The 14048-nt window shown below is 37.4% G+C and overlaps 1 protein-coding gene across 7 annotated transcripts in view; it reads right to left on the minus strand.

Moving 5' to 3' along the window:
- Positions 1-14048, minus strand: part of LOC124275391 (focal adhesion kinase 1-like) — a 161447-nt gene that overhangs the window by 143185 nt on the left and 4214 nt on the right. For 2 of the 7 annotated variants that reach the window (XM_046710925.1, XM_046710929.1), the window contains exon 1: positions 10223-10526. The exons of 1 other annotated variant lie outside the window; for it this stretch is intronic. In XM_046710925.1, the coding sequence (XP_046566881.1) occupies positions 10223-10438 (216 nt within the window). In that variant the 5' untranslated portion in view covers positions 10439-10526. Of the gene's footprint in view, positions 1-10222; positions 10531-14048 lie in introns of those variants that run through there. 4 more of the 7 variants (XM_046710924.1, XM_046710923.1, XM_046710926.1 and 1 more) reach the window with 4 other exon arrangements.

The following is a 14048-nucleotide window of genomic DNA, read 5'->3' on the forward strand; positions in this document are numbered from 1 at the left end:
ATATTTTCTTGATCACACTAAAGATATTTGTTCTAATAATGCGTCATTACAGACTAAGGGGCATGTATGTAATGGTTTAATAACTTGTGTTAGTTTCACCGACAATTTAGCTAAGTGTGTTCACTACTTCTTGATCTCTGATAACAAATTAAACCAGTGTGCTCAATATCACACTTAGTGTACTTGCTATAAGCTATTCATGGAACCTTTCAGCAGTTATTATTAACTGGAACATGAAATTGGGAAAAGAGTCAACACTGAACACACATAGGAGAGTTTTTTAAGGAAATATTTAAACCAAAAAACCAACAGTACAGCAATATAACATGCAGGGGTGGAAATAACCAGTTGCCCGATGCCCGAGTCCAGTGTTTTTTTTCTGTCGGGCAAGCAAATTTGTATATCACACTGTACCGGTGTCCAGTTGACTTTCCAATGTTAATTATGTTTTTTATGTAAAAAATCAAAAAGAAAACAGCTGGTATAGTGGAAAAATTATCAGGGCAAGTGATTTTACATGTGCTACTGTACCGGAGTACACTAGCAATTTTAAAGTTATTTCAACCCCTGACATGGTCTGTAATTAATGGACAAATAGGTTTTTGATAGTATCCAAATGTTAGTATGAAGATGATGATGATGATGATGATGATGATGGTGCTTTTTTCCAATCCTAACACAACAAAGGGAAACAACTCATAATGCAACATTACTACCAGTATCCCAAAAGTAAACACGTGTATGAGCAAATATTCATATAAGCAACAAAAGAATTCCTTCAACGAAGCACACCCATCTGTGAGTTTTCAAACAAATTCATGGTGATAGTGATAACTGTTAGCTTGCTAAGTCCTCAAGAGGCTTGAGTGATCATGTTATTGAGAAGCCTCTTTCTCCCTTACCCCAACAAGGGTAGACACAGATCCCATATCATGCCCTATAGCTCCTGCAATCTAGTTTTATTCAAACACTCATCAGAGTCTATTCAAAAAGGAAAATCATCCTTAAAGACTCAATGATAACAAACAGTGGCCGGAGGTTATTTCAAACTGCTAGAAATCACAGACATTCAAGACCTTATTTCCCAAATATCTAGATCAATGGACACCATCAGATCGTTGGTTTCAGGTTCCTTTCAAAACATACTTGATTCCCCTGGCCACAGAAGTGGTCAAAGTTGGTCAATACAAACCATGCTTCTTGACCAGTGCACTGTAAAGGTTAAAGGAAGTGGAGAAAGAAGCAAGACTGGTTTGTTTGCACATGGCTGAAGACAAGACAGTAATGTCCTGGTCTCAATCACCTACAACAAATTGGCTATGTTCCTACCAAAAATGGTGATTTCTACAGCATAAAACACATAAAAAGCAGACACATTTCCCACTGTAACTTGTCTTCAACACCATCTGTCTACGGAATTCTCTTAAAATCAGAAATCAAATCCGAAAATAACACTTGTTATAATATTGCATATGGTTTCTACAAATAGTTCAGGAAAATATACTGAGATTCCACTCAAGTTGATGACTGTTATACAATCTTATCTTAAAACATTACTCAGAGACCATATATCGGTATGTGGTCTCTGCATTACTTAATAATCAAGATAAATCACTTTCAGCATGTCATTAGTCAAAACTTAAGAAAAGTAACTGAATCAAATGTCTGTAACCAAACAAATTAACATGACAAGAGTAACTCTATTACAAAGTGAGCGAGTGAGTTTTAGTTTTATGCCACTTTTAGCAATATTCCAGCAATATCATGGTGGGGGACACCAGGCTTCACACATTGTACCCATGTTACCTATTCTGTAACTGGGAATAATGCATGCTTTATGTCAATGGAGTTCTGGGGACTACCAGGATGTTAGCCAAATATAGAAGCCAAATACTGGAGATCAAACTGAAGGAGAGATGACAGACTATCTTTCTCAAGCAACTGAATTATTATTGAATACATTTTCATGTTATCCTATTTCTGTGAAAAGTAGGTCCACAGTGAGATACAAAAGGAATTTGAACAATTGATACTTACCATGAAATCTTGAACGACATCCACAATGGCTGAATATTTGTGTGCCCAAACTACCATAGTCATCGTGTCAAAATAGCCACAATTGTCTATGAGGGTGTCATTGGTTTGCTGTTACGTTTCAGTGATCTGACTGATGTCATATGTCATAAAAACTGCTGACCTTGTCAATACCGTGGTAATCAACTACACACCTGTGCTGGAAACTAGTCAGAAATACAATATGGCTGCCATAGCAGAAGATATAATCAAATAGCCTCAGGAACCAATATATCGGTTCTACATAGAATACACACATAGATCCCACTACTAAAGGATATGTTTATCGTAACACTTTAGAAAGATTAATAAATGCCGACAATACCTTGAAAATTAACAGCTTATCCTTCAGTGTGGCAAAGAGCAGAGTCTTCGGAGGATGAATTACCTAACCAATACCCACACATGTGAGGAGTGTAGTTTTCACTCCTCTAGGTTGTTTCCATCCATCATTCACCCTTCAGTGGTGTTGACAGGCTCGCTATTGTCACGCAGATTTCATTCATTGGTTGTAGTATTGTGCTCTGATGCATGAAAGTGGGTAGTGTTCGCCCACACCGCTCGCAACATTACAGGTGAAGGCATAAAAAGCTGCTTCTCTTTCTGTTCAATTGTTGCAGAAGTGGCATGAGTCGTAAACATAATATTCCTTGTGTCAGGGTAAGACTAGCGTGGATTGTGTTGACATGTAACCGTTGAAAAGTTTACACGTTATTTGTGGTATTTTCTTTGAACGTCATAGGATGGAACATGAAGCTGTTTTCCAAAAGACATTAATTGGTCCATTGGAAGAGATAAACGACCATAAATAATCTCGTATCAGACAGAGGGTATTTAACACAAGCTTATGTCGGATGCTGTACTCTCAGAAAAAACATCATTGCTAAGCATCCAATCTATAGTTCCTTTGTAGAGAGAATGCTGTTCAATCAGGTAAATATTTTGGAAACAATGCTTATTCTTGAACAAACATTACATGATGGCAAAAAGGGGAAAAAATAACCAATCCATGACACAATTTATCTTAAACAATATCTAGCCTGTGCAGAAATAGACACCACAGTTGAATTCCCCTTGTGTATAATTCAGTTATTTATATAGACCAGTTAAGAAGCCAATAAATTGGCACCAGGTCAGCAGCAAATGTCAATAAAAGTTTCCAAGTTTCAAATTCATGTTAAAACAGAAATAACGAAGATGGCTTGTATTATACTGTCAGCAGGTCCAATAGAGATGAAGACGCTTCAAGCATAACTTACATGTTTGGGTTCAAAATCAAAACGCAATGTCAAAATAACTTTAAAATTAAGAAAACAAAACTTAAAAAAACAAACAGTTTTGAACAAACCAGTGATATTTTCACATCTTACTTGCCATAGGCACATCGCGAGATCCATTTATCAAGTTGATAATAAAACCCAGTAAACCTTTCCACTAGATTGAGTTGGATAACTTTAATCAGTATAACGCTCATAGGCTTCAGATTGAGGATTGAGGCTTACAATGATGATAACATTGATCATGTTTTTTACATTTTGTCAACTAATATGTTCAGTAAAACACTCATTCTCAAGTTGTCGCCTCTAACATGGCAATGTTTCAGTGTTTCCAGGGGCAGACAGGGCACTGAATATTCATTGGATACAAACATAACTTCCGCTTGAATTTCACCAGAATAATGGATCCTTATCCGAAGTAATATCTGCGAGACAACACATGAGACCTGAATGCGATATTCAGGCCTATATTCCAGTGTCTTGACCTACTAGTCCACAGTTAGTTTAGCAAAATTTCTTTTAGCTTCATGGTGAGAAAAGAGACTTTGGTTAGATACTGCAGTATTTTGGAGACATCTTAACGTAGGTAGAAAGCTTAGAGGATGTACACATTGGATATTTACCCCTTCAGTTAACCCTATCAGAACATATTAATGCTGAAAAAACAATGATCATTACACTGGTGAATCTGGGATTCAAATCCATGGTCACAGGATCCTGGCACATTAAAGGGAAGAAACTCTTTCAGACAGCCATTACAGAGTAAAATATGCTAAACGTTTTTATTCCAAAAAGGTTTGGATTCAACATATTTGGCAAAGATTAAGTAAGGCATCATGAAACATCAGCTGTGATCGAAATTAAGCATGAATATATAGTAGGCCTTGTGACAATCCAAATGTTAACTTCAAGATTTATTGCATCCCAGGATTCAACTGTTCTGAGTTCAATCACTTAAAAGTGACAATGTTTATGAATAACATGTTGTAAAACTGAATGCCTACTGCAAACAGTTGTAATAACTTCACTCATAAATCTGATAAAATATACCCATTGGGTTTAGACTCCTATATACGTTTCTGCCAGCTGTTCACCCGCTGTTCGGAGTGAGTGAGTGAGTATGTTTTTACACCACTGTTAGCAAGATTCCAGAAACACTATGTCATGAGACACCAGGATTGGATGCAGCCTGATAAAAATGAAATCATCCGAAAATGACAATGTTATGACTGCCATGATAATGTTGACAGGATTTTTATGCATTATGTATTCCATGATTAGAAAAGCATTAACAATTTTGTGCAATGACATCAAAACCAGGCCGAGCCTTCAATATTAAAAGCCAAACTCTCAATTCTCAGTTATTGTCATGTAAATCTCCACTCCAGTATTGCCTGGCTGATTACTGTGATCTACTTGAAAGACAGAAGGAACTACAGCGTATCAATGCATGACTTCAAGAGCTACTCAGAGGGTTCCAAGCTACCTGATGGCTTCAGCCTAAGGCTAATACAACAGTTTAGTGGCCAAGTGAGATTATAACTTGGAGTTTTTTCAGTATTTCAATCAGTACATTATACCCAGTAACAAAATGTCGCACCTGAAGACTGAGATCAGTAGGCATTTTGAACATCAATGAGTTTTAATTTAAGTACCTAAAGCTGACCAAAAATGTTCATAACACCAGTCTTGCGTGTAAAGGTTTTAAAACCTTATCACCAGAGAGGAAGGGCACTGACCAATTCCTACCATGTGGGTCATGAAGCCATTGCTCGCTGCATTTGGTGCTACGACATTTTCTGCATGCAAATAATAATGTAATGAATATATATGTGTTTTTAACCAAAAAAATAAAGAAATCTTTTGGACTTTGTATTTAAAATATGTATGAATTCAGACTTGGTCTCGTCACAATATAGCTGGAATTATGCCGAAGTGACATAAAACCCAACTCAACTCAACGCAACGCATTGCTATTAGAAGAATAACCATCTACTGAAACAATGACATAACGCCCCCTGGTGGTGTAACAGACACAGGCATGAAGTCACATGGGGAATGTTGATACACTAGTACAGACGAGGCTGTATTTCCACTGAAGCAAGTATGTTAGGGAATGTACACAGGGCTCGATTTAAGGAAAGTTAACCTACTTTCACCAGGTGCAACCTTAGATAAAAACCTAGTTGCACAAGCCAAATTCCAGTTGCAATGTAGTGTGCTAAAACGTCAGAGGTTTTGGTGCAAATAAACATATTTCCGTGACGTAGTACCCATGAAATCATAGCAACACAGATACGCAGCTGATCCCTGTTTACAAGAGCTGTCATAGCCGAGAAGTGTCTATAAATGGCAATTTTTCGGTTCCATAGCTATTTAAAGTTTTGAAGAAAAATGAACTGACATACTTAGATTTGTTATTGATTTATTTCTCAAAAAATTGACTTGCACATGGTGCACTTTTGACTAATAACTAGTTTGCACTTTGTGATATTGAGTTGCACCAGTGCAAGTAACAAAGCACTAAATGGAGCCCTGGTACAGCATGGCCATTATAAACCAATTCCACTGTATTCTTAACACATCTTCAGCTTGGAATCAACATCTTCAGGTCAAATATAGTCATAAAATTGGTTCATAATGGCCACAATCACAGATATCTAACAACACAAAACAAAACAAAATCACTGTTGACTGAGTGAGTGAGTGAGTGAGTGAGTGAGTGAGTTTAGTTTTACGCCGCACTCAACAATATCCAAGCTATATGGCGGCAGTCTGTAAATGATCGAGTCTGGACCAGACAATCCAGTGATCAACAGCATGAGCATCGATCTGCGCAATTGGGAACCGATGACATGTGTCAACCAAGTCAGCGAGCCTGACCACCAGATCCCGTTAGTCGCCTCTTACGACAAGCATAGTCGCCTTTTATGGCAAGCACATGGGTTGCTGAAGACCTATTCTACCCCAGATCTTCACGGGTCCACTGTTGACGGAAAACAAGCAAGTGATGATAACGGTGTTATTACCTACACCGAAACGACGCACTCATTGCAATAAAGGAGTTCACTATCCATAGAACTTGGTTTTCCTTCATCTTTACAATTTCTCAAATGCCTCTCAAAGAAGAAAATCACTGTTGGAATTTGTAGTGATAAAGTTTTCAAACTGACATTCTTTTAAATCATTAATTGAAAGAAGTCATAACTCTCCCACTTCCTGTTTCCCTACCCAGTTACTCAATCACACATGCATAAAGTGCAAATAGCAGGCAGGCCATAGGCAAACACATACCTGTCTCAATTGTATACACTTCTCAATGAACTGTCAGCATTCAAAAAGTTCTAACATGCGAAGTAGGTTAAACCTAAGTGATTTCCTACAAGCAACAACACCACTCCTTGTCCAGTATGTACACACAGTGTCAATACTATGTAAACAGGTATCTGATAATCAGCATGAATTACGATGCTTATGACTGGGTGTGACATGTTAAATGATTGTCAAGGTCAGAGTTTCATCAGCTCTAGGGCTTGACTAACTATCCTTGACAAACGTGAAAAGTGGACAATGTGATGGAAAGAACATTTAGCATCACTTTTAGCAATAATCAAACAATATCACTGCTGCATGCCGTCAGATACAAGCCTCACACATTGTGGGGACTGGAACCCTGATCATTATCATAACAATTGAATGCATATACCACTAGGCTATCTCACTGTAACAATCCAATTCTGATATGTTGAAGGCTGTTTTTTTGTTTAATATTGCTTAATCTCCGCAGGAGATGCCAGAATCACTTTCTTTTATTAGAGGTGTGAAGGTCATCTGTTTCCTAATAACACTCCCCAAATGTCAAATTCAAGGACCCCCCTTCCTCTAGAACCATCCCTAACATACTCTTGCTTCTAGTCATCCCAAGCAAAATCCAAGAGTTGAGAGTGTGAGTTTAGTTTTACGCCGCTTTTAGCAATATTCCAGCAATATCACGGCAAGGGACACCAGAAATAGGCTTCACACTTTGTACCCATATTGGGAATCGAACCCGGATCTTTGGCGTAACGAACGAACGCTTTAACCACTAGGCTACCGAAGCTAAGTAACAAATAGATATGATGTGGCCTTTCATATGTAATATTTCAGTGAACATCCTTTGTGCACTGCTGTAACCATAACACTAGTACTGTTATTTCTGTGATACCTTTGTCACTAGTATGAACAACTCTCATAACCCCATCATGTATTTCAACAACTTTTCATCTTGTCATAACATACTTAAAGATTTAGAGTGTCTGTTTGTTTGAATACAGTAAATGATGTGAGGCCAGTATAGCTCACTTGTCCTCCAGCTGCACAAGCGACTTCAGTACTACCATGACCATAACTCCCATACTTCAACACAGACTTACGACATTCGTAGCGCTTAGATCGCTTTGTGCAAGTGGGCCCTGGACCATAAATTAAAATACTTTATCTAATTTAATCAAAAGTACTGTGAACATAGGCAGGTGTAGCTAGACATACTAGGGGTGGGTATTGCAGAGAATTTTCATATTGCGATATATTGCGATGCGAAAGCATATATTGCGATATGTATTGCTATATAATGCAAGAAGTAGTTTTAAACAAAAAAACTACTTATAATCGAGTTGATGCTTGATTTATTAAGCATGAACACAAACTCACTATGCTTGATCAAAATCATGACAAAATAAAAATGTATATAATATTTGGCACAAATGAAACAAGGAAATATCCGTAGATTTCCGGGTGTTACGAAGTTTTCTGAATGCATGTCAAAATACCGGTTTTCGATCAAAGTATCGCAATACGTATCGTTTTCATGTCTGAACCGGTGAATACCGGTAAACCGGTCATATTGCACAGCTCTAAGACATACACTGAAGTCGGGAAGAAAAATTACAACACAAACTATGTTAGTCTAGCAGTTTAACAAAATGAATCTGTCAAATTCAACCACAGTGGGTGAACTTACTATCTACAACACTCAAATGGATAATGAGTGAGTGAGTGAGTTTAGTTTTACACCGCACTCAGCAATATTCCAGCTTTATGGCGGCGGTCTGTAAATAATCGCGTCTAGACCAGACAATCCAGAGATCAACAGCATGAGCATTGATCTACACAATTGGGAACCGATGACATGTGTCAACCAAGCCAGCGAGCCTGACCACCCGATCCTGTTAGTCGCCTCTTACGACAATCATGGGTTACTGAAGGTTCATTCTAAGCCGGACCTTCACGGCTATACTCGCCTCACATTATTTACTGTATTCAAACAAACAGACACTCGAAATCTTTAAGTATGTTATGACAAGATGAAAACTTGTTGAAATACATGGATAATACACATTGATAACACTAATAAATAGATAATATGTATTGATAACACTTAACAAGATAATGCATGAACTGTAACCAGATAATATATGAATCAATCCTGGGCTTGTACCGCTTATGGTGATGCTTTTACAACATAATTTTAAATCTCTTTAGGCCAGACCAATTTTATGTCTTGTTTTACAGATTTATGTACTCAGAAAACCTAAAGGCAGGAGGGGAAAAAATAAAAAATAAAAATCATCAGTCAAAGTAATATTCCTTTTGCATACTAAAAGTATTTTATTTTTGGTTAGTTATGAAGTGTATATAGGGGAAAAAACAATCAAAAACCTTTTTTTGTAAGTTTACATTCTTTGCCAATAAAAACATGAGGCTTTTATTTTTGGAGCGGGCAAAAAATGTTTTTCTTCTTCTTATTCTTGAAAAAATAAGACCGGCAGATCCGTAAAACAAGAAATAAAATTGGTCTGGCCTTAACATGATTAACACACAAGAATAATACAGATTCTAAATAAGGACTAGTTTCTACACAATTGCATTCTAATGATTCAGTGAAAATTCAGCGTCACCAAATTACATGCAATCCAAAACAATTCTTAAACTCAAACCTCTTTTTAAAATAATGGCAAAAGAGACTGATTTCTGAGGTACAGATTTATGCCTTGATCATCTAGATCCACACAGATCAAGAACAAAGCAATATATATATCAGTGATACCATCAAAATCACCAACATCCCCTAGTACCAGCCAATCAATACAGATAAACATTTGCGTCTGACTCTTGATATAAGCCAGAGCATCCCGCTGTGTGATTTGCCATTACTAAGCAGCACATCAAAGATCAATATACAATCCATCCACAAATGCATTGAAATGTCTGAATCCCAGTGAATTGGTCAGCATTTGTTAAATATGTACATGACATTTTTCTGGCTGTTTATACCATTTTTCCTACAATTTCATCACAAACATTCCGCATTTGTATGGAACATGAAATAAGTTTCAAAATTGGAACATGACTATGCATCAACGTGCCGTCAACAATACAAAATGTTCTTTTATAGTTTTTGTGATATTTTTCCCAAAAGGATCTCCGCAAAGTCAGTGTGACCCAAAACCACACTTAATAAAGCCATGTTGCTATAGATATAAACTGAATAAATTCAAAACAAGATCATCATGATTTAAGTCAATACCAACAGAATAACAAAACAACTCTAAACCATACCCTTACATAGAAGTATTTTCAACATGCACTCCAGTACAAGCACCTGACTTTTTGACCACTAAGATCACTAACAAGAAAGCGAGCATTTGAGCAAACGAACACACTCTTTGGCCGTGTGAGATGAGCCTTTCAAGCTTTTCTCACAACATCACGTAGGTGTTGACAGTCGGCGTTACATAACGACCCAAGTCCACGATGGCTTAATACCTGAAAAAGGTAAATAGAAGCGTCTACAAAGGGACAAGGTTAGCGTGACAAATGAATATTCCGCATACCTCAGACAGCCTCCTGGTAATTTTTTTGGCGCTCCGAGACTTCCAGAAATTAAAATCACCGCAGCAGCAGCAGCAACAGCAAGCATGGGACCAGCCGGAATGTTTTGACGGTGACAGTTCAAGCTGTGACGCCTGAATACACACATTTCCTATAACTCCCTCCTCGTTAAGGTAAATCAGGTGCGACAGCCCAAATGGACCAGGAATTGTGGACATGATCACAGTTTGACACCTTGACAATCCCTCACAACTCTATCAGCAACTGGCAGTGAAACATGGACAGTTTCACCATCCACTTTCCTAGCATGTCCAGCATATGTAACAATAGGTCGACGCAATAGGTGGCGTGCCGTCGGTTATCATTAACCAAACAAAGCCATGCGCTCATCGACAGCGGACAGTCAGTATGGATTGCCCTCTCGTCAGAGGATTAGGGCACTGTAACTGTGAGCTGTCTTCCGGAAAACGTCTTCTTCAGGTGAATCATAAACTAATATCCATCCTTATCATTCTGGATCAAGTGAATAAATTATGACGGCCAAGAAATGCCCCTTACAGTTCAATTCGGGATGCAGCTTTAGTGTGACAGCATCGCGGGCAACGGTTGTTTATTAGGCGCTTCACAAAATCAATATACGACAGCACCTTGTCTCACGCATGGCCACACGACAGCTGGTTGAAGACAAACCCTGTTACTGATGACAGCTAATTCTAATTAACACAGCTCTGTTTTAAAATGAGAATGACATTGACACACAGAGAAAAATGATGTCAACCTAAAATGCCCAAACACAAAATTAACAAAGTATATCTGATGCTGCTCGTTACTTTTCATTTATATTTGTTCACGTCATGTCATAATTGTGTCATAGTGCATGATTATTAGTTGTCAAACATATGCCATAAATTCACCATTGGCATAAACAATGAAATCATATCTGTGCAACTAACCAAACATGCTGCTTGAACACAACACATCTTGTAACTCTTATTTATCATTCTCTTCCAGTGATTACTATAGGAATTACAATGCATTGGAAAATATATAAAAATATATTTCATAATTTTTTGACAGTTGTTATCGATTAACTTTGCATGTTTCCTTTTCAATCAAATAAACCATATCACACTGAACCACTTTGTAAAATTTCAGAACATGTTTAAATACTCTGAGCCAAAAGCACAAAGAATATTTTAGGGACATTTATGGATTGTAAACATGATTAGCATGGCCATTTGAAAACTTTGAAACAATTATCACCGAATCACTTCAAATTTATCTAATTAAATGTATTCCAAAGAAAAATATACAAAATATACTGATTATCACGGTTTCATATTGTAGATACTATAAACGATCAGACAATCCTGTGTCTGACATCATGAGCATCGCTCAGTTTGGATACAATGGAATGCATCAAGTATATTATTATTATGCAATTATACAGCATATTCTATGGTGTGCAATTAAGAAATTACGTAAATGGCGAGCTTATAAGGGTACCTCTGGATTAAACCACACTAACCTTTCATTTGATAAACTAAACTGTTCGCATACAGGTTTTTTACCATGCCCTACAAAACTAGCGATCCAGAAGACCCCCAAATTCCTAAATTCAGAGGTCATTACAGGAAATATGAGTGAGTGAGTATGGTTTTACGCCGCTTTTAGCAATATTCCAGCAATATCATGGCGGGGGACACCAGAAACAGGAAATATGAGGGTCCTGTAAAGTAATGAAATAGTGTAGTGTAGTATAGTATAGTGTAGCGTGATAATTCCAACTCTCACAGGAACTTAATATTTCTTGCCAAGAATATGACAAAACAATATTATTGGGCATACTTTTCGGAGGCAATATATATACAACTACATAAAACAACCGAACAACAATACAGAAAAAGAAGAACTTCACTATAAATATTAGCTTCCACTGTCATGTAGTCTTAAAATCAGCTGTTTCAATTGGGGGTTGTACTTATGACGAAGTGCTATTTCAGGACACATTCCTTCCCAGAAGCTATCAGGAATAAGTGGACATCCTTTAATACTGAAGCATCAAGCACAACATTAAAAGTCAGATCACAAACAAGTGCAGGATATAGCTTTTTGGAAACGTGAGTGTGCACTCATCACACAACACCCAGTGTGAACGAACATAACTTGTGGGGCCAATTGCATTTGTTGGTAAGACAATCTGACAATCTATAGTTAATTCCTACCCTATCCGTAAGTGTTGGGAATCGGAAGCTATCAATTATCGGAGGACTTGTGGTGAATTATTATCGCTTATAATCGAAATACATGCATTTTTAATGTAATCACCAATTTTAAGGGGTTTTCCCCAGGTTTTTTCTAATTAATGTTTTAATTATAACTAATACTGTCAATCTGTTTATTTATACAACAAATATTTATCAGTATATCTCCTTACATTCAAATCTCAAAGAGTGGACTCCACTAGTGGTTAAACTTAAAGCATTCGCTCGTCACTCCGAAGATCCAGGTTTGATTCCCCACATGGGTACATTGTGTGAAGCCCATTTCTTGTGTCCCCAGCCATGATATTGCTGGACTATTGCTAAAAGTGACACAAAATCATACTCACTCATTCACCCCCCCAAAACTTTATTAGAGTAGGCTCACTCGGACCTCAACCATTGCATGTGGACTACTCCTTTAAAAATATAGACCAATATCTATTCACATGGGACACTACAAATGGGGGGCATGTTTTTTACAGACGCTAAGCTTGCTGAAGCTGCACTGAACAAACATGAGACGGTAGGGTAGCCTAATAGTTAAAGTGTCCGCTCATCAAGCCGAAGACCCAGGGTCAATTCCACACAAGGCTACAATGTGTGGAGCCCTTTGCTGGCGTCCCCCACCGTGATATTGCTGAAATACTCTTAAAAGCGGCTTAAAACCATACTCACTCACTCACTGAACAAATACACTGTTATGTCTCACTGACTGAACTCTAGATACAGGGAGAAACAGGATAATACTCCTTCACAAATTGACATTTTATAACTTTTTTTGTTCACAAAGTTTGAAGTGAGTATGATGACATGATTAATTGGCTTATAATTTTTATGGAGAACTGTTTTCAAATCAGAGTTCACCTTTTTAGCTGAATAAAACATTAAAAGTTTATTGATCCTTTGTCCATGTAATGGAAAATGGTTGGCCTTCGGAAAGAAAAACTTGAGTTACCATGGCAATACACACTGTATTCAACTAAGTCAAAGCCTCACTACAAGCGTCACATCCAACATTCAGGATGGGATACACACTGCCTCTGGCAGCCTAGAGATGAGTTAAAGCGAAAACAACTCATCTGATCACAAACACAACATCCAATTCAATTTAAATTTGATTCCCTTTTCAAACATGCATGACAAGTGATTCCTCAATAAACTTTTGATTACTTTTTCAGACAAGCATGACAACAGAATCTACATTTTTTGGCATTATTTTGAAATACAAGAAAATTTCCTGCTCCGTCAACATTTAATGCCATTTTAGAAATGCATGAAATTGATCATCCGATCTACATAAGACTTGCATGAAAATTGACCACATGAACAGCAAAAACAATTCAACATTCATTTGAATCATTTAATGACCACTCAATCAAAATTCAGTTATCCTCTTAAACATGAGGGACAACCTAATTCAATAAAACTGAGACTTAAACTCACATGACCAGTGGAACCACCAACTCAATAACATTATGGCATGGAAACACACCCACATTTCCCCTCAATCCTTCACAAACATAGTAACATAGGAAGAATGAAGCATCTCATTTACAGGAATGTG

Source organism: Haliotis rubra, unplaced genomic scaffold, assembly GCF_003918875.1.
Source record: "Haliotis rubra isolate DU_JTF1 unplaced genomic scaffold, ASM391887v1 Scf2, whole genome shotgun sequence".
Taxonomy (NCBI): Eukaryota; Metazoa; Mollusca; class Gastropoda; order Lepetellida; family Haliotidae; genus Haliotis; species Haliotis rubra.